This window comes from Ambystoma mexicanum, chromosome 13 (genome assembly GCF_040938575.1).
Source record: "Ambystoma mexicanum isolate Mex_15411 chromosome 13, UKY_AmexF1_1, whole genome shotgun sequence".
NCBI classification, from domain to species: Eukaryota; Metazoa; Chordata; class Amphibia; order Caudata; family Ambystomatidae; genus Ambystoma; species Ambystoma mexicanum.
The window spans coordinates 196,659,750-196,681,487 of record NC_090938.1 but is presented as its reverse complement, the minus strand read 5'-3'; the positions used below and the strand labels follow the sequence as shown (position 1 = coordinate 196,681,487).

The following is a 21,738-nucleotide window of genomic DNA, read 5'->3' as shown; positions in this document are numbered from 1 at the left end:
CCTTGACTGGACAGTCCCTTTTTATCACTGGGTAATAATTCTATTTTCGCTGTGTTGCAACTACCCAATGATCCACGACCTTGCAGAGATAAGCATGCCATTCCGTCCACGTTACCAAATTGGACCAGGAGGTTTTTAATTGGCTTGTGTTTCCAATCTGTTCGGATCCCTTCTGGTGTACTAGAGGTGTGGGGCTGATTTATGGTTTAGAATTCGATGTCCATCCCTGGACCACTGGTGCCCCAGAAGTTGATTTGTCCAACTCTGCCAGCTCTACTTATCGGTCAAGCCCCCTATATGTCTCCCTGAGTTTTGACGTTCTAAATGCGGGAGCGATTTGCCCGTTGCCATTTCATAAGTAGTGCAGTCCTGAGGACCAGGATCTATATATCCCTGACGAGTACCCTGAGCCTAGAGTTTAAAACCAGTGTACCTAACCTCGGTGAATAGCTCCAGATGTCCTCCCCTCGTACATGGGGTCCTTTTGAGATTACTAAATCGAATACCATCATATTGGTTAATAATAACGTGTTTTTTTAGAGTGCTTGGAAGTGGTAGGAATCCGCCATGAAGCACTGTATAATAACACACAATATCCCTTCGGTGCTCTATGGGCAGCCCCTTTTATGCTTCTGTCATCGCTCCACTTATCCTTGGCTCTGGGCCCATTTCTCACTTCACACAAACCAACAATGTGCCAGTCTTCAAACCCACAAGTGGGTTTGAAGGAGTGGACCTGCGTATTCCCCTCTGCACCAGCATATGCCACCTTCACCCTTCCTGGGGTCGCTGCCTCGTAAAATCAGTGTGCCTTTGACAGCCCGAGTATTGAAGAGTGGCGCTATACTGGTGGCTCGCGCGCTGCATGCTGGGTACCCGCTGCTGCACTAGTTTCCATGAGAACGGCTGGGCCTCTGCCTTGCACCACAGATGCTGTTTGCCTGCACGCCCCCCCCCCCCACCTCGTTTTAATTCGGGTTATTGAGCGCCGAGGTCAGCTGACATGTTGCTTTATGAATGCATCAAGAGACAGGCGATCTGCTTCGACTCTTCTCATTGGTGGGTGTGGGATGCAGATGGCAAACACTGTTGACTGAGAATGAGCGGGTGTGGCCTGTGCCCCCTCCACAACTGTATGAGGGCCCACTATGTGGTCTGTGCACTCACGAAATGCGTGTCCTCCATGTACGGATCTGAGGGTCTGAAATGCTCTGCACATCATGCTGTCTGTGCCCACTGCTCATCCCTGTGAGGGCACATGATGCAGTCTGTGCCCACTGCTCACTGCTGAGTGAATACATGATATTGACTGTGCCCACTGCTTATCTCTGCGAGGGTACATCCTGCAGTCTGTGCCCACTGCTCATCTCTGCGAGGGCACATCATGCAATGCTCTTCCCTGTAAGGGCACATGATGCAGTCTGTGCCCACTGCTCACTGCTGAGTGAATACATGATACTGACTGTGCCCACTGCTTATCTCTGGAGGGTACATCCTGCATTCTGTGCCCACTGCTCTTCCCTGTGAGGGCACATCATGCTGGCTGTGCCCATTGTCCATCGGCTTTTGTTATACTAATAGTCTAAATCACAATTGTCCTAGCTTAAGAGCTTGTCAGTGGAGTGTCCAAGGGGTATCCAGACCTTAGTTTTGCTGGTCAAAAAAATGACATACAGCACCAAATGTGTGCCAGGGACCAAGAAGAGAATGTGCCAGGGACATGGGAAGATCAGTTGTGAAATGCAGGATTCAAACACAGGGCAGGAGAGATGCCGTGGGAAATAATGCTTTGTGAGGACCAGGGTGGGTGCCAGTCTTGTTAGGTAATTTTGTAATAGAGAGCAGGAAGCAGTGTCCTTAAGTGCAGTGATAATTGATAATTGGGTTTTGTTTCCAAGACTGATTTGGAGATGTAAGTTTTAATAAGCAATGTCATGTTAACTGCATGAGAGACTATAGAAAGCGCCCGGGGGACATTCTGGAAGAGCTGGACTTGTTTGCCCAGGCACTTCTATACATTGTACCACAGGTCAAACTCCAGAATGCTCATTCTGGGACTCCTACAGAAAAAGTGGGCAACTGTGTTCCCTTTACGGGTAGCACTGCACAATCCTATAAGGAACCGGGACCCTTCGAGTGGACTCGCCGATCGCCCTCAGAATGGATACATACGGATGCCCAAAAGGGTATCAAGTACTCCAATGATTGAGGGAGGCAAGGGTGAAAAGAGTACTGCCGGGACGAGTGGATTTCAGAACTGACCGAAGACGCAAGGGTTGAAACAAAGGGCCCCGTTACGAGCTCCCCGGTCTTGTAAAAATATTGGAGAAATTGTTGGTAACACCAGCATTTTTACCAGACCATAGAAACCATTGTTTGCCGGTGGGGGCTCTGATCTACCAGCAGGCCTGACCTGCCATTAGATCAGGGCCCTACCGGCAAAGAAATGCCAGAATCACTGGTACTATTGGTACCAGTGATTCCGGCGATCCCAACCCATGGAGGCCTATGGGACTCCTAAGAATGGGAACTTGCCTCCATCTCCACTGCCCATAATACCGAGATATCGGCCAGTGGATACAGTAGGGGCGGTTTCCCGGTATCCCACCAGAATTAACAGCGTGATACTGGGAAACTTGGAATGAGCCCCAAGGACTGGTACCGGAGGGCTAAAGAAGGCACAGGCATGAGATCAGCATGAGTCAACCTTTCCAGCTCTCACGAACCAATGAGCTCCTTAATTGAGGAAAGCAAGTGCCAAGAATCAGATCCGAATGACGGTGCCCAGAGCAGCAGCAAAACTAAGCGGCCCATGCGGTAACATACTCTGGAAACTGATTGGCTTCAAGAGAATAAGTCGCTAGGACTAACTAGTGCACCATGGCCAAGGAGGAAGTAAAGACAACAGGAAAACGGAACCACACAGAACAAACTGCAAAACTGAGGAAAACTAGTGGCGAAGGAGAAATTGAGGGGAGAACGAGGAAGCTGCACCCAAGCATGAGCAGTGTGGTGGTGTAGGACCGTTTCCCGGCCCCACCAAGGGTAAGGATTCACACCTTCCTCACCCCAGTCCAGGGACAGTCTCCATGGAACCCACCACCCCAACTCCTCCAGGCCATCTGGCTTAGAAGGGATGTTGCACCTGCAAATAAAATTGCGGTTAAACCGGAGATGAGCTACACGCTGGGTCCTTACCATACTCCAAAGGGACACCAACACCAGCGTGGGTATTTTAGGATTCCCATGGGGGCCCTCTATATTTTTTAAACTATAAACACAATCACATATTCCCTCCTAATGTACCCCTTTCTGTGTTCCCCTGGGCGTGAATCCTTTCTGAGACTGCTCCATCAGCACACCCTCATTTAGAGGGTTAAGGATAGGGCGAACCTGGCGGAAAAGTCCCCTGAAGGATACCTAGCAACGCCCACTGTAAAGTGGGGCCCTGTGGATGCTCCTATCCTCTTGGTGGCCCCTGGCTAATGTACTAACACCAACCCCTTTCCCCATTTCGAAACAACTACCCCTCTATGCACATTATTAAAGCAATGCTGTTACCTGTACATTTACATGGAAACGAGCAATAGAATAAACCACGCACAATATTAAACGGGAGTGCTTGATGCAGTCAGCTTCCCCTTTTCAGTACCTTTTGGGTGCCGTTTCTTGGTATTTTGCACCGTATGGAACTGGGGCTGGTCCACCACCTGGGGGGTGGGGGGCACCCAAACTCGCTATGGAAACAGTCTTTAGGCGGCCCCCATGCCTGGGTGGGTGATGACGTACTCGCCACTGCTCTGGCTGCTCGTTCTCTTATTCTGCGCGTCCGCATCACCCACAATCACCAAAGTGACCCTGCCCCCTTTATCTTCTTGGGTGGCCCAGTGCCCTCAGGTCAGGAGGACCACTCTTTGGGGCCAGCCTCACCTAGCCCCAAAGCAAGCTGACGTGGGACACAACGGAACCCGGTTTTGTCTGTCCTCACACACACACGCGGCCCGGACTGGGCAACTTTTCTCTTCGCCATGGTGAGCTGGATGGATCAGACCAGATAAGTCTCCGTAAAACACATTCAAACGTTACACAAACACGAAAAGCATTTTATTTGTACACCCTGATGTCTGTGCCTTTCTTTCCCCCAGGCTTTTTTCAGACTGATGCCAAACTCCAGGAGAAGGGAGGCATTCTCTTGGGACCACTACAGTACCGCTTTATTCTTAGTTAATAGTGCAAGGGACAGAAGTAAGGTGTTCTTGACACAGGACGGATAATTTTAATTTCACTTACTTCCTAACTGCACCCGTAGATTTTTAGTTGAGGCAGGAACCTCCCCCACCCCCAGGAATAGGGACAGATGGGTTTTCTCTTGCTTTATTATTTAATAAGTCTTTAACCCCAAATATGCCACCTTTGTGTCAGTCCATCTTCTGCACCCTTACATGGGTTAATCCATGCTTCTGCGACCGTCATCCATGAGTGTTTGGGGTGAATGGAAACAAAATGATTTTTGAAGGAGGAGGCTTATTGCTTTTTTTTTTTGTTTTGGTTTTTGCTAAGGGATCGGATATTCCAGCGACCCAAGTGAGGTCAGTATGCAGTGCTGTGGATTAGGGATGAAGGACATGGGCGTAATTTTAGACGGGGGGCAGGGGTGTTTGTCCCTCCTACTGTCATGGGTCACCATGTCGTCCTCATTCATTTGGCTGGGGCACCTTTTCTTCAGATGTCATGTCCCCCCCAACATTTTCAGCAAAGTTACTCCACTGATGAAGGAGGCAGATGAAGTTCAGCGGCTGCGGTAGACAATGCTGGAGTGCGTTTGATGGAAAAGAGAGAATCGGCCGAGTGGTGCTTGGCATGCTACATTCGTGCACACCCTTCAGAAACCTTGCGGTGTCTCTTTGGGAGGTTTTCTGACTCCTTTAATGGGCCCGTCTTCTTCTAAGGGATGTAAAGGTGACTGGTGTGGGAATGAGCTCCTTCTAGAAGGTTTGATCACTCGGGTGTGAATCTGAGGAAAGCACCATGTCTGTTCTCCTCTTCATTGTTACAAATGTACGTCGAATCGGGTGTAGTCACTAATATTTTGAACAAGGGGAAAATGTAGAACATGCATTGGCTTCGAGTGACTGAAATCTCAAGGGGTACCAGCTGGTGACAATAGTGATACATGTTTTTTATTGAGCATCTAATACAAGATTCCTCAAACTTATGTGTTCTAATAATATTTGGAATCTCTTAATGGTGCTCAATATGTCAACCTCCGAAAGATGGCCAGTTCATATTCCTTTGCTAGGATTCACCCCTGTGACTGCAGATTGCAGACTGAGGTCCAAAGCAAGTGTCTGAACTCGTGGAGGTATTCAATGTAAAGAGGACTTGCAGAACGCACTTCTATTAGTTTGGGTTATCAGGTGCAGCACCACCTATAAGCTGAAACGATTGCATTAGAGTACAGATAGGGAGAACTGGCATATGAAGGGCCGCACAAAGCTTGTAGGTGTTCGGTTATTTGCCCACCCATTGACTGCCCATACCATGGCTAATCCCTATGGCCATTCCCACCCAGTTCCATCCACTCCTCGCCCAAAACACCACCTCGTGGGAACGCTTTGAGCTTTGATTTATTCAAGCCGTACCATCAAACTTGCCAATGTTTTCTAAAAGCAGTCTCCTGACAGTTAATGATTTAATTGGAGTTGTAAATGTGTTTCTGGTGTAATAAAAATGGCTTGGCCAAGTCTGCCTTCACCAGTCGGTTTATAAGCACTATGCGACCTTCACGAAGTCCATATAAAAACAAGAATTGGCAAAGCCAACCATATTCGTTTGTCTATGTATTAGGCATTTGCCAGGCACTGCTAAAAATGCCCAGGTACTCGCACCATTTTGCACCGGTCACCCTCAATGGCCAGTTATTACCTCTATGGCAGTACCTGGGTGTTGCCTTTCCCATGCCTGCACAAAAGCCCAAACTGTTGGGCATTCCCAAAGCTTGCTTGTTCTTTGTGTGTGGCTTGGCGAGAAAAGAGGGTTTTGGTTGTTTGTTGGATTGAGGAGAACACCAGTGTAAGTGATTTGTCAGTGAGACTTGACTAAGTGTTTTAACAAGAAGGGGAAAGTCAAGATCTGATCAATCGCAGCGCCTAGACACCGGATTCGCTGCTAGTTTCAGAGCTCAGTTAATGTAGTATTGGTCGGAATTACTTTGCAGACTGTGAGGGTTGGAGGTGAAGAATTTGATTTTCGAATAAGAGGGAATGGGTCTTAAGAGTCCTTTAAGCGAGTCTATTGATCCGTTAATGGGCTCTCAGTCATTGTGAACTGGGATCCTGTTGTGCTGGGTTCCATGTCACGGCACCAGAAGCGGAGAGAAACCTGGCGTGAGCCAGATCACCACAGGTGTGGGACATGTTTTTCGGATGAACTCTGTTGTCCGGTCTTGCCAGAGAGATTCTTTGTTTTGCCAGCCTGTCCTATATGATATGATAGGTTATTTATAACGCACTTAAGCGCGGACCCGGGGATCGAACCTGTGGTGCTCCGTGTCGTCTTGCTTCCAAGGCGAGCACGTTACCCCTGAGCTTTCCTCCCGAGACAATCCCCATCCTGAGATAGCCCACCCCAATTGCCCTTTCATGAACAAGGCGTGCCAGAATCTACACTGTAATGGTCAAGAAAGAGCTGAGCTAGGAGGAGGCAATTTACCATGATTGATGCAAGAAATAATTACAATTAAATTTGTGCACAACTTGAATGTGGGCTCGTGAAAAGTGAGGTTGTGACAGGTTGTGCTTTGAGAAGTCATGAGCCTCTTGGTTGACAACCGCCCTGGTCTTATGATGACTTGCTGTACACAATCGCGTCAACTAAATTATCTGTGTGTTGTTGTGGACACCGATGCTGAGGGCTTTTAATATACACAAATTGATTGTGTTGTTGTTCAGACTATTGAATTGCATGTTGTAGGAATACATTGTTAAATATGTTTAGTGGTATTTTATAACTCTGCCAATTTTTTTATCCTAAATTGTTCTAATTTTTTTCCTTCCCTTTTTAAAATGTTATTTTATGTTTGTTTATGTAAATTCCCAAAGTGCAAAGTCTGTATGATCTGTAGGATTTGGCCATGCAAGGGGGCATCTTGTTAGTCTTTTAATTGTATTGTCCTCTGTCCCCTCAGACCCTGAGTCCCAGCGGAAGCGCACTGTACAGAATGTTTTGGACCTGCGACAGAACCTGGAGGATACCATGACCAGTTTGCGCGGCTCGCAGGTGTCTCACAGGTAGGACTGCATGTTCTTTGCACTCTGATCTGATGCTGGGGGACATGTGACTTGAAGTGGGTTCAAGACCACTTGGAGATCTCTGCATTGGGAGCGATGGTGGGACAGTCTTTAATCTCAATTTCGAGGTCTTGAGAAAGGGATTTGTGGATTAATGCAATATTGCCTTTTTTTAATAGATTGTGCAATACTCGAATGTATTTAAAATGTTACACAACCTAAATATTGAATCACTTCTCTATGTATCTTCTTTTTCTTTATTTTTTGTAATAATTGTAGTGATGCAAATACTGTTACTCTTTTTCTTGCTTTATACACGGTCTTAAAAAGTATATATTAAAAAATGTTTACAAATTATTATGCAATAAATGGATAAACTTTTAGAACATACAGTTAATGTATCGTAGAAAAAAAATGGACTTTTACTTTAAAAACACAGCCTAAAGTATATGGTAGATGTATTACAACGGTGCTAATTCATAAAAGTGTATTTAATTGGTTGTACAGTCCCGCACACCTTTCTATTCTGTAATGCTAAATCTTCTGATACATTCCCTACTTAGCATTTTTTTTAAAAGTAAAGGCAAAATATAATTTCAATTTTGAAAAATCAAGATTTAGAAAATGAGATTATGGTGTGATATTTTCATTTTGGGGTTCCGTAAATTGAAATTTTGATTAAATGCTCGGTGGGCGAGAGGTGCCGGGGTGGGCGTGGGGGGACGGCCATATTTTCACTGATCCAGCAAACATGTATCCCCAGATCTCGGATACGGGAAAACTATTTGTGCCCATTACTGTAAATGATCACCCCACTGCGTCCCCCCCCCAGCTCCACTCCCTCTGTGGGATCTCACAGTTCATAATTTCAATTTTCCCACATTTGGGGGTGGGGGGTGGGAGCCATGGGTGGAAACGGCCCATTCTTATGACGAACCACAGAAATAGTCTGAACGCTGTGGCGGGGAGCGGTACAAGAGTAAATGCGGTCACAGGTGAAGTGTCATTGTAGTCAACACACATAGGGGAGTCCCCCAAATGAACCATTCAACAATTCATTTGATGTCCCAGTCTTAGCTCACACTGGGTCCCATTCCATAGGCTATTTAAATCACCACACAGAATGTTACACACAGTGCTACGTATTTGTCATTTTATATAAAATGTTTATAATTTATTTCATAGGCCATTGGTCCTACGTTGACAAGATAAAACAAACCACATACAAATATGTCAATATGAAAGATGCATATATACACTTAATAGCATTTATGTGATTTAATCATAAAACCAAGGGTGACACTGAAAACATTCTATGATCAGGAGGAGAGTGGGCACAAACAGTATCTTCCTGGCCCTATCTGGCTAATAAGTCACAGAGATCCTCCATGGAGCAGTGTCACCTATTTCATGTTGTAAAATTGATTATACATGCCAAAATAAATTATGCATGACCGAAAAAAACACATCCCAGGTCTACGTCCATGGTGACGATGTTGAACCATGTAGCATAACTCGATGACGCGGAGTAATGCAAGGGACGTTTCGGCAGAGCATCAATTAAACTGCCTTCATCAGGACCCCAAGGGAAATGGAGCTCTGTAGATGTGATAGATAATAATATTACTGTCATATAAAAACATATTAAATACCCAGCACTCCAAAAAATGCAGCTGCTGGAAAGGTAATATGTGAATACGTGAGGAAAAAAGAAAGATCCTCCACCAACAAAACACCAAACTACTGTGTGTAAACAGAAGGGCGCACGTAGCCAGGGTGGTGACATCTACATAAAAACAGCCTCCACTTGAACGTATCATTCACTATACCCTACCCCGTCACAGGGCAAAAAGGGGGCAGTGAAGAGAAAAACGATCAATGAAAATAGTAAGAAGGGAAATAAAAAGACACATTGATATTAAATCCCCAAATGGCTGTGTGTGGTGGTACTGTGTCCAAGAACCGGCATGCCAAGTGCCCCAAACAAGCAGGGCCCAAAATTATAAAGTCTGCAGTGCCCGTAGCAGAGTACATAAAGGGCTATATAGGCCCTCAACTTACTTTAAGGGATAGAACGATCCTCCAAGAAAAGATTTTCGCTGCCACAAAAGCGGCAAGCAGAAGGGAAAACCTCTGGCCCTGCAAATATGGAAACAAAATAACCCCCTCCAATGAAACCTATTCAAAAGGAGATAGCAACCGGGAAAGCCATACCTATCACCCCCTTTGCACCTATAAGGGGCCACGCAGTTGCTCACCTTGGTAGAAGGGCTGGGTATGTCATGAGAAATTATCCCTCTAATGGCGGACACATTAGTCAAAAGGTCCGTATCACCAAATGTAGAGGTGCGGGACAACTGTGCAGTCAGACGTCCTCAAATCATCATAAACCAGCTGGAAAAGGGAGAAAAGGAACAGAACGGCCAAGCCATAACTGCAGGAATGGAGGATCTAACATCCAGAAAGTTCGAGGTGAATGACACTTCTCGGCTCAGAATGCATGTTAAACAACACGGTGCGCATGGTGCAGAGCCAGCCACCGCATGTGCCATGTGTCAAAATAAAACAATTACAACTCCCAGCGTATGGACTGGACACCTACCTGAACTCGCCTCCTGAGCGCCGCGATACTGGTGCCGAAGCTGCGGTGCCTTTCAAATTACAGCCCGCGCCTCAACCGTTCCAATTGAACGCGCAGTCCGCTACCGGAAATGTAGTATGCGCACGCCGTCAGAAGGAGCGGAGACAGAGAAAAAGGACAAAAGGCTACCTCAAACATAATGTTAATGTAGGCAGCCCATTCGTAGAGAAAGAAATGGGACTGGAAACTAGAGCCAGCCCCCAAGAATAGGCAGGTGTATTGAGACTTCAAAAATCACATAGGTGCCCCTACTGGCCCCCTCAAAAACAGCTAATGAACCCCAAAGACGGGCAACTCCTAACACCAAGGAATATATAATATAATTATGAGGCACAAAACAGTCTAAGAAATTAGTCCAATGCCTCGTGCCGCCGCGAGGATGGGAAACTCAAACCTAATGGTAATCAGTCTGCGGAGAACCCGAAAAAGGGAGAGTCCATAAAGGGAGACCCACCGTCAGAGACCCCCAGAAATGACTCCCTAATCAGGAGGCTAACCCAAAATTTAGGATGAAGACCAACCAGAAAAAGGTGAGAAAAGAGAGAAAAAGAGAAAATGAGAGAGAAAGGGACCAAAGAAATAAACGGACCTGAATCGGAGAACAGGGAAAACGGCGCCAAAGACCCCAAATATGTGCAATGGCAAAGCACACTTAAATCATGATAGGAGGCCAAAAGACCCCGGCACGCAGGTCTCGGCAACGCCGGAGGAGATAACCCAGATTGATCAACAGCTTACCTTGCCTATATTCAATCTGTCAGATAAAACCCTTACACAAGCACAGAAAAATGTCCTGGTTAAGGGACTCTCTTTTGTCCCCACGACCAGTACCGATTGGTTTGTAGTTGAAACTGACATCAGAAAAATTCTGAGGAAAGTCAGATTGAAATCCTTTTTTAAAAAATTTGGAACCATTGGAAAAATGTTCCGATACGGGATTAAAGGGCCCCTCTTCTTTTACACCCACCGACAACCAGGTGACAAAAGAGATCCTTACTTTTGAGAAATGTGTCCTCAAGGGGATCTGTGACTTGGAGCACAACAAACAGCAACTCCGATATAACCTGACTAACTTGGAAAGACAAGCCATCAAAACTCTATCTGAGGATTCCGAATTGGTCATCAAACCTGCCGACAAGGGGGGGCGGCATAGTGATTTTTAACCAACAACAATATCACGCGATGGTCTCTAATCTATTAGAGGACACGGCCAGCTATAAGAAAATTAAAAAGGACCCTCGTATGGATCTAAGTCAGGCCATACAGTCAGTTACAACTCTGGCACTCGAGCGGGGATGGCTATCCATAGATGAGTTTTACTTTCTGAACCTTTCGGAAGGGCGTACCCCTACATTCTATGCAATTCCAAAAATACATAAGAATGCTGACAATCCCCCGGGGCGCCCCATAGTTGCTGGTTGTGGCTCGGTCCTTGAGCCTCTATGTAAATATATTGACACATTTTTTCAACCCCTCAGCCAGGAAACTTATACTTATTTACGTGATAGTTCCTCAGTGATTAAAATGGTTGAAGGGAGGCCATTTAACACCGAGGAGGAGATTCTTGTCACGTTAGATATGTGTGCACTATACACAAGTATCCCTCAACAGGAGGCGGTTCAATGTGTACGTGAAATTCTTAACACTGAAAGATCGCCTCGGAACACCCCTGGAGAATTCATCTTGGAGCTGCTCACGATGGCCCTCGAAAAGAACTATTTTCAATATAAAGATCAGTTATTTTTGCAAACCCATGGGATGGCTATGGGTGCGGCTTTTGCCCCCAGCCTAGCTATACTATACATGGCTATGTGGGAACATCATTTTGTCCTCTCTGAAACCAACACGTTTGTGGGCCATATTAAAGTATGGCAGCGCTACATTGATGATATTCTTCTAATTTGGCATGGTTTGGCTTCGGTACTCCAGGAATGTTTTCTGTGGATCAATAGGCAACATACAGAGATCACATTTACGATCAGTTCCAGCATACAAGAGATCGAGTTTTTGGATCTCAGAATATATGTTAGGAATGGCATTTTAGAATGTTCATTATTTAGAAAGCCTACGGATAGAAACACATTACTCCATTTCTCGAGTTTCCATATTAGGGGAGTGAAAGAGAAATTGCACGTCAACTACTGAGTATACCATCCACGCGGATAACCTCAAAACACGTTTGGTGGCAAGGGGTTATCCAAGTAAACTGGTCTCCAAGGCGGGTAAAAGAGCGAGATTTACCCCTACGGAATGCCTTCTCACTCCGAAAGTACACACCACGGAAGAAAAACTTGTCTGTGTCCTGCCTTACACTACGCATACGTATGCAGTTAAGAAATTGATCAGGAAATTTTGGCCTTTGGTCAAATTGGAACTGAGCGATGAACCAATGCCACTATTTGCGATGCCCAGACAGAAAAATTTGAGGGATCTGTTTGTGCATTCGAAACCTCAGATTTCGAGAAACAGAACCACGGGCTGGGATCTCCTTCCGTTGGTAGGACACTTCCCTTGTGGTAGCTGTTCAGTCTGTAAATACACTAAGAAAATCAAGGAGTTTCAGGTGAGAGATAGGAAATGGGACATTCGTGCCATGACTAATTGCAAAACCCCTAATGCTATATATATAGTATCCAGTGTCCATGTGGCCTCAAGTATGTTGGCCAGACCTCAAGACCAACCCATATACGGATTGTGGAACATAGATCCCGCATTAGGTGTAAGAACATTAATGCGCCATTAGTATCTCACTATATGGAACATGGCCATTCCCCCGAAGACCTATATTGGTGGATCTTGGAAGCTTTCCCCAGACAAAATATCTCGGCACGTAGCTTGAACTTGGCTGAGGCCAGGTGGATACATCGGCTAGACACTATCGAACAGGGTTTAAATGAAAGTAACCCTTCACTTTGGTGACTTTCCCCCGTTCTTTACCTTAGGTAGGTCTTTTGGCCCCCTATCATGATTTAAGTGTGCTTTGCCATTGCACATATTTGGGGTCTTTGGCGCCGTTTTCTCTGTTCTCCGATTCAGGTCCGTTTATTTCTTTGGTCCCTTTCTCTCTCTTTTTCTCTTTTTCTCTCTTTTCTCCCCTTTTTCTGGTTGGTTTTCATCCTAAATTTTGGGTTAGCCTCCCGATTAGGGAGTCATTTCTGGGGGTCTCTGACAGTGGTTCTCCCTTTATGGACACTCCCTTTTTTGGGTTCTCCGCAGACTGATTACCATTAGGTTTGGGTTTCCCATCCTCGTGGCGGCACGAGGCATTGGACTAATTTCTTAGCATGTTTTGTGCCTCGTAATTATATTATATATTCCTTGGTGTTAGGAGTTGCCCGTCTTTGGGGTTCATTAGCTGTTTTTGAGGGGGCCAGTAGGGGCACCTATGTGATTTTTGAAGTCTCTGTACACCTGCCTATTCTTGGGGGCTGGCTTTAGTTTCCAGTCCCATTGCTTTCTCTATGAATGGGCTGCCTACATTAACATTAGGTATGAGGTAGCCTTTTGTCCTTTTTCTGTGTCTCCGCTCCTTCTGACAGCGTGCGCATACTACGTTTCCGGTAGCGGACTGCGCGGTCAATTGGAACGGTTGAGGCGCGGGCTGTAATTTGAAAGGCACCGCAGCTTCGGCGCCAGTATCGCGGCGCTCAGGAGGCGAGTTCAGGTAGGTGTCCAGTCCACACGCAGGGAGTTGCGATTGTTTTATTTTGACACATGGCGCATGCGGTGGCTGGCTCTGCACCATATGCACCGTCTGGACACCCATGCATGTTGTTTAACATGCATTCTGAGCCGAGGGGTGTCATTCACCTCGAGCTTTCTGGATGTTAGATCCTCCATTCCTGTATTTATGGCTTGGCCGTTCTGTTCCTTTTCTCCCTTTTCCAGCTGGTTTATGATGATTTGAGGACATCTGACTGCACAGTTGTCCCGCACCTCTACATTTGGTGATACGGACTTTTGACTAATGTGTCCGCCATTAGAGGGATAATTTCTCATGACATACCCAGCCCTTGTACTAAAGTGAGCAACTGCGTGGCCCCTTATAGGTGCAAAGGGGGTGATAGGTATGGCTTTCCTTGTTGCTATCTCCTTTTGAATAGGTTTCATTGGAGGGGGTTATTTTGTTTCGATATTTGCAGGGCCAGAGGCTTTCCCTTCTGCTTGCCGCTTTTGTGGCAGCGAAAATCTTTTCTTGGAGGATCGTTCTATCCCTTAAAGTAAGTTGAGGGCCTATATAGCCCTTTATGTACTCTGCTACGGGCACTGCAGACTTTATAGTTTTGGGCCCGGCTTGTTTGGGGCACTTGGCATGCCGGTTCTTGGACACAGTACCACCACACACAGCCATTTGGGCGTTTAATATCAATGTTCTTCTTACTGTTTTCATTAATCGTTTATCTTTTCACTGCCCCTTTTTTGCCCGGTGACGGGATAGGGTATAGTGAATGATACGTTCAAGTGGAGGCTGTTTTTATGTAGATGTCACCATCCTGGCTAGGTGCGGACTTCTGTTTACACACAGTAGTTTGGTGTTTTGTTGGTGGAGGATCTTTCTTTTTTCCTCACGTATTCACATATTACCTTTCCACCAGCTGCATTTTTTGGGGTGCTGGGTATTTAATATGTTTTTATATGACAGTAATATAATTATCTATCACATCTACAGAGCTCCATTTCCCTTGGGCTCCTGATGAAGGCAGTATAATTGATGCCCTGCCGAAACGTCCCTTGCATTACTCCGCGTCATCGAGTTATGCTACATGGTTCAACAACGCCACCATGGACGTAGACCTGGCATATGTTTTTTTTCGGTCATGCATAATTTATTTTGGCATGTATAATCAATTTTACAACATGAAATAGGTGACACTGCTCCATGGAGGATATCTGTGACTTATTAGCCAGATAGGGCCAGGAAGATAGTGTTTGTGCCCACTCTCCTCCTGATCATAGAATGTTTTCAGTGTCACCCTTGGTTTTATGATTAAATCACATAAATGCTATTAGGTGTATATATGCATCTTTCATATTGACATATATTTGTATGTGGTTTGTTTTATTTTGTCAACGTAGGACCAATGGCCTATGAAATAAATTATACACATTTTATATAAAATGACAAATACGTAGCACTGTGTGTAACATTCTGTGTGGTAATTTAAATAGCCTATGAAATGGGACCCAGTATGAGCTAAGACTGGGACATAATTGTTGAATGGTTCATTTGGGGGACTCCCCTATGTGTGTTGATTTCGTTACTCATTTGTCCCCTGTATGCTTTTGAGTATTTATCCATTGTGTGGCAAGAAGTGTCATTGTAGTGCACCACTTTAATCATGGGGTCAGAGTTGCTCATTATTGGGCCAGAGTGCACCCCATCCCTATGATCTGGTATGGTATTGTTTATTTATATAGCGGCTATACACAGGCAAGTGTTTCAAAGCGCTCTGTAGCTGCTGCAAGGTTCCTTCTACCCACACCAGCCTGTGGAGAATATTGCCCAGGACACTGCAGCCTCTCCAAGCAGTGTGACTGCATTACAGTAAAGGACATGGTCACCTTCACTGGGGGGCGTGGGGGGGGCCTGTGCAGGAAGTCTTCCAACCCCCTGTTCGATACAAAGGAGGATGGGTTTTGAGCTGAACATCAGCGTCTCGCCTATAAATAAACTGCACAGGCAATGAAGGTCATTGGTTCTGTATTTATAGACCTGGCAGAACTCTCAGCATCACCTGCTGGAGGGGGAACTGTAATCATAACGCATGAGCCTGGTAAAGAACCCTGAATTACTGGCACTAGAGAACCATGTTATGTAAAGGGTTAACGCTCCAAAATATGAACTAAGCCCTCTGCCGAGAGAACAATGTGTTAGAACAATGTGTATATATTTTTTAGACCATTGTATTCTTTTTCTTTTTGTTGTCCTGCCTTTTTGTGATTAAAAGAGTGCCTGGCATTAGAAGTAGATGCAAAAAAATACCTGCCAATGGAAGACTTATCAAAACAGCAGAATGAGACACTTTTCTGGTTAAGGCTGATGGGAGTTGTAGTCCAAAACACCTGGATACTTTCATAATTGAAAAACTGAGTTGCAATCCCATCTTTAGATTGTTGCCGTTCTATAACTGTGTAACTAGCTGATATATTTGTAGAATACTAATGTAAACTGTGGTGTATTGAATTAATCCAATTGCACGTTCCCGCTGCTTCCCGTCACATTCTCGTGGTATGACTTTTGTTACAATCATAACCCACACGTCGTATGGCTCTTTGTACTGTCACGTACGGGTTCAAAAATTCCCTACTCCGAAGCTGGATCAAGGATTTTTATTACTAAAATAGTAAAGGGGCTTCTAAGGGCACTTCTCTTCCTCAAACCCAAGTGAGCTCCCATTTCCCTAACCCAGGCATTCCTAAACCCAGGTTGGGACCATTGGGAACCCTACTAGCTAGCTACAGGTCAGGGCTGAAAGGCCAAAGTCGTATTGGGCTGGATTCCTCCAGGTTCGACTTCTGGGTCCCTACCCTACCTAGTGCCCCGCCAGGATTGTTCAATAGGAGTGAAAAGCATTGGTTCATTCTCTCACACACACTCACTTCCTCTCTCTCTCGTGTCCCTGATCTCTCTGTTCCTTCCACTACACCTCTTCTCTCTACTCTCCCCTCCTCCACCTCCTTCTCTCACTCTCTGGACTTCGTCTTTCTCTCTCGCCCTCTTTCTCTGTCACCCTAGCACCCTCTTTCTCTCTCGCGCCCTCTTTCACTCTCTCGCCCTCTTTCTCCGTCACCCTTACGCCCTCTTTCTAAGTCAACCTAGCGCCCTCTTTCTCTCTCGCGCCCTCTTTCTCTCTCGCGCCCTCTTTCTTTCTTGACCTTTCTCTCTCGATCTCCTTTTCTCTCTCTCTCTCTCGCTAAAAACGTCCTATTGTTTTCTTCCATGCAGCTCTTTGGAAATGACCTGTTACGACAGCGACGAAGCCAACCCCCGCAGTGTGTCCAGCCTCTCCAACCGCTCCTCCCCCATCTCCTGGCGCTATGGTCAGTCCAGCCCCCGCCTACAGGCTGGCGATGCTCCCTCGGTAGGTGGGGGCTGCCGGAATGAGGGGGCGAACCCCAGCTGGTTCATGCATGGAGAACGCAGCCACTACTCCCACACCATGCCCATGCGCAGCCCAAGCAAGCTCAGCCACATCTCCCGCCTGGAGCTGATTGAGGCCCTGGACCCCGACGACGGTGACCTGAAATCAGGCTATATGAGTGATGGTGACCTCCCGAACAAGCCCATCCTCACCGAGGACGAAGACATCACCACAGGGTAAGTCTTTGGTCCCTACACCCGGAGGTGCATGATGTAATGCAGGAAGGGAGACTGAGGTCTTTCAAATCCGTTGTTGAGGAAGAGTGGTCTCTCAAGCTCGGGGAGACTTGCTGATTAACGGGGTCTTCCATCCCATCCAATTATTTCAAAGTAATGTGCCCGGTAGAGCTCTTTGAAATGTTGCAATCCTATCAAAATTGGACTCCATGTTGCCCACTGTTAAAATAAAAAAATTAAAAAACCTTTTTTGCAGGGTGTTGTTGCTTTTTACAGAGTTACTAAAATGCCGGGAATCTTGTGAGTACTGGTGATGATTCTTCCCATCTGAAATGACTTGCTGTTACTCTCTTGCGTCCAAAGTAGAGACCCGGTGCAGATTGACCTTTTTAAGTGATATTTTTTCTTTAATTAATGAGATGTCGGGGAATTAGGAGGTTTTGTCATTGCAGATTTCGTCAAATTCGATTTCCTTGAACTTATTTTATCGAATTTTGATACAAATATATGCAGGGTGGGTTTAGGTGAATAACTAATGTAGTGGGATTAGGGGATCTCCCCCTGCATAGATTTGCGGCAAATTCTGCCACAAAAATAAATCCTATGAAATCGAATTCAATAAAATCTTTTCAACTAAATCAGATCAAACTGATTTCAGAATACCTTCTACCCACATTGTATTCTCCGGTGTAAGCTATGGATGGAAGTGAGGATAGGAAGAACATTTGTGAAAATTGGGGAAATCGTAATATGGACTGTGAGTTATGATCGAGAAATATATTGACCAAAAGATGTGCTTCCTACATCCTGAATTGATCTCACTTCAGGCTAGGAATAGATGCAATGTTTTTCTAGCTCATGGTACGTTCGAACGGGTCTGCTTGTCAACGTTCCACTGCAACGATGCAGAGTAGATTTTTGGAATGTTCCCTATTTTGTCAAAAAATGTCCCTTGGAATCGGTGTGAATGCCATGTCCCATTAGCAACCAATTAAAATGTGTTCCAAATAAAACTATTGTTCGAAAAGAGCCAGGCCAATTCCTCATTTCCCCTCTGGATCTTTATATGTATAGTTTTATGTCCCAGAGAGACCAATCGTGGTGCATGAAGGATGGGTACCTTGGGTGGTTGTTTAGGGGGAACTATACTGGGTCGCTGTTGAATCGCTGTGATCTCTCATTGAGATATTCCAGTGCCAAGATGCCCCTTCCTACCATACATAACCTACACCAGGAGTCTGAAACCCTTAGCTCTCCAGATGTTTTGGACTACACCTCCCATTAGCCCTCCCCACCAAAGGCTATGGTGGGAGGGTCCTGGGAATTGTAGTCCAAAACATCTGCAGGGCCACAGGTTGCAGATCCTTGACCTGCACAATGAGTTATTGAGTTGCCTGAAGGATCACAAGCCTAAACCAAGCTGGAGAACAGCTGGCGGGAATATTTAAAATGTTTAAGGCACATCCGGTAAATGATTGTCATAGAGTCAGATTTTTCATGAAGTTTGCGGTCGCAAAACAATGCTCAATGCCAATGTGTTTTTTCTTTTTTGGGAGTGTGATTGGGCACCATTAGTGGATCATGTGTGAACCCGGAAAAGGGGACCAACATGTTGTGGAATTAGTTAATCTGTTCAAAATGTACAGTTTTTTTTTCATCTGGTTCTGCACCATTGCCTTTTCAAGCCAAGCTTCTGCCAATCACCGGAGCCTCCCCTCCCCCCCCCCCCCGCCCACAGTGCTCGCCAGTCGGATGGCATAGGAGGCTCAGGTGACTTCAATATGTTTCCTGTGTGTGGACATTATTTTTGTTGCTCCATTGAGTAAATTACTGAAGCTTGACACGTACTTTTTGTCACTCTATGCTTCCCAATAGTTGCAAATGGGCGTAGCAGGTTGCATGCGTAAAGAGAACGCATTGGAATAGGGTAAAATTGAAATTCTTATTTCATCGTTTTTTCATCTTGTATATTATTCAGATAAGGCTGTTGCTGTGTGTTCATGTGAATTCTCCTTAACAAAAATGAGTGTCTTTGGGTGGTCTAAAGGTTCTTGGGGAAAGGGACACTCAAGTGGAGGAGCAACCTGAGCTCCCTAACTCCAGAAAGACGGCACAATAAGAAAAGGTTTCCATTTCCCTTAAAATAAAAAGCTGACTTTCACTTGAATGTTTGTTTGATTTAAAAGTACTTGGTCATATGCTTTGTTGAATTGTACAGAGACCTTTAAAAGTGACCGAAAGTTGATACTGACCCATTTCAGGAGAATGGAAAACAACTAAAGGGGCAAATCCTGCAGATCGGTGCTGGGCCTGAGTTAACTTGGGGTTACAATGTTCATTGCAAGATCTCTTTAGGCTGGAAATATACATGTCAAGAATTCAAAGATCATGAATTAAAATTTCAAAAAAGGCTTATTTGTTTTCTTTGAGTCAAGGCGGTTTCACATTAATTACATTTTTTTGCAAAGTCATCCATACCAGCAGGCTAAGTCCCTCCCCACCGCCCCCAGCACTCCCTCGATTCACCCTGTTCATAACACATAGTACAGTTTGCTGTCGGTCTGATTTAATAAGGAGTTGTCATGAATCTTAGCATGGGGTATTTCACCACCCAGGGTCCTTTATATCACGTCAGGCTACTTGGGTGGTGAGCTTTCCGTTGTCTCCACAATCTGTCTTGCAATTAAATATAAACTTACTTTAAACTTGAGAGTGTAATAAATGAACCTACCTTGACACTAACTTGACTACTCCTGTACGTTTCCGGAGAACTTTGCTGATTTCGAGCACACTTAGAATATCGGCGTCTGGATTAAAATACATTTTAACTTGGCAACAAGCAAAGTTTGGCCCACCCTTGACCCCTTTTTAGGGACCAAGGAGACAATCCGTCTATTGTCTTCTGTTGAAAGAAACATTCTAAACCGGAAATGACGGAAACGCTTGATTTATGAAATTGACTCCCATCCTGCAGAGGTCCACAGTGATTTGTTGGGCTTCTTGTCGTTTCACAGATGGCGCTGTAAATAGTTACCCCTCACATTAATACATCCTCGTTCCACAAAAGGTTTTCTGTAAAGGGGTGTGTTGCATTTGTGCAGCTGGTGAAAGTGCATGTTACTGAAAAATGTAAATCGGTAACATTAACAATTTTAGAAAAGGGCAAGAAGGGTGTGCATGGGGTGTAGGGAGATTGGGCCTCATTCCGAGGCTGGCGCTATCCATGGAGTAAATAGCACCATGGTAAGCAACCATGGAGCTATTTACTCCATGGAAATCCGGCATGGTGAATGGAGTAATTACCGGTCCATTCCAAGGTTGGAGGGACCGGTAATTCCCCATTCACCATACCGGTTCCCCATCCCCATTCCTGCCCCCATAGGGCTCAATGGGAATGGGGAAGGAGTAAATTACGGTGCCGTAATTTACTCCAAGGTCCCTTTGCGGGTTGGATTTTTAACGCCTGCTAAAAGCAGGCGTTAAATGCCAACCCGCAAAAGGGAACTCGGAATATGGTGGTAAGTGTTAACGGTCACCGTTGCCATTAACGGTGACCGTTAACCCTTACCTCCAACCTCGGAATGACCCCCATTGACCCTTCCACTCAAATGTTGACAGGGTTGTTAAGGAATTGGTTCAAAAAAGAAAATGCCAAAAAGAGTGTGGGAGGGTCCGGAAAGCCACATACATCACCTTTTACTATGAATGGTAAGCTGACGACCCTCAAATACCAAACACTTTGAAAAGATTGAACTCGCCCCCCCCCTTTTGTTTTAATTATTGGACTAGTGAATGCTAGTGTGGCAGTTCCATAGTAAATGTAGAAGCTTCATTGATGAAAAAGCCCTCTAGACCTCTAGAACCCCGCTACACTTTTTTTTCTACCTCAGGAATGTTGTAATGTGCCTGTTCCAGTAGGTTTAAGTGGGTGCTGGGCATAGTATCTGGTTGGTACAATTGGGAGAGGGCAGTGAATATAATTTGCTACTTTATGAATGTAGATCAGCGATTGTAATCCATGGTTCTCCTCATTTGGGAATTCAATTCCCATCAGACTTAGCCAGCATAGTCCATGGTGAGCAATCGTGTGGGAGTTGTAGCCTAAAATATCTGGGGAACCAAAGGTTGCAGACCACTGCTCTAGGTGGATAGGAAAATAGTAACTGCACTGGTCTTTTGATCTTCATCTGATCTGGTTACACTGTGGGAGGGCATGGCTCAGACCTGGTTACACTGTGGAAGGGCATGGCTCAGGCCTGCTTACACTGTGGGAGGGCATGGCTCAGATCTGGTTGCACTGTGGGAGGGCATGGCTCAGATCTGGTTGCACTGTGGGAGGGCATGGCTCAGATCTGGTTGCACTGTGGGAGGGCATGGCTCAGACCTGGTTGCACTGTGGGAGGGCATGGCTCAGATCTGGTTACACTGTGGGAGGGCATGGCTCAGACCTGGTTACACTGTGGAAGGGCATGGCTCAGACCTGGTTGCAC

At 45.5% G+C, this 21,738-nt stretch overlaps 1 protein-coding gene across 7 annotated transcripts in view; it reads left to right on the top strand.

Annotated features, from left to right (window-relative positions):
• The window catches only part of NAV1 (neuron navigator 1), a 999,939-nt gene that overhangs the window by 632,872 nt on the left and 345,329 nt on the right, over positions 1 to 21,738 (top strand). For all 7 annotated transcript variants that reach the window (XM_069633622.1, XM_069633627.1, XM_069633626.1 and 4 more), the window contains 2 exons: positions 7,187 to 7,289; positions 16,877 to 17,248. In XM_069633622.1, coding sequence (XP_069489723.1) covers positions 7,187 to 7,289; positions 16,877 to 17,248 — 475 coding nt within the window. The remainder of the gene's footprint in view (positions 1 to 7,186; positions 7,290 to 16,876; positions 17,249 to 21,738) is intronic.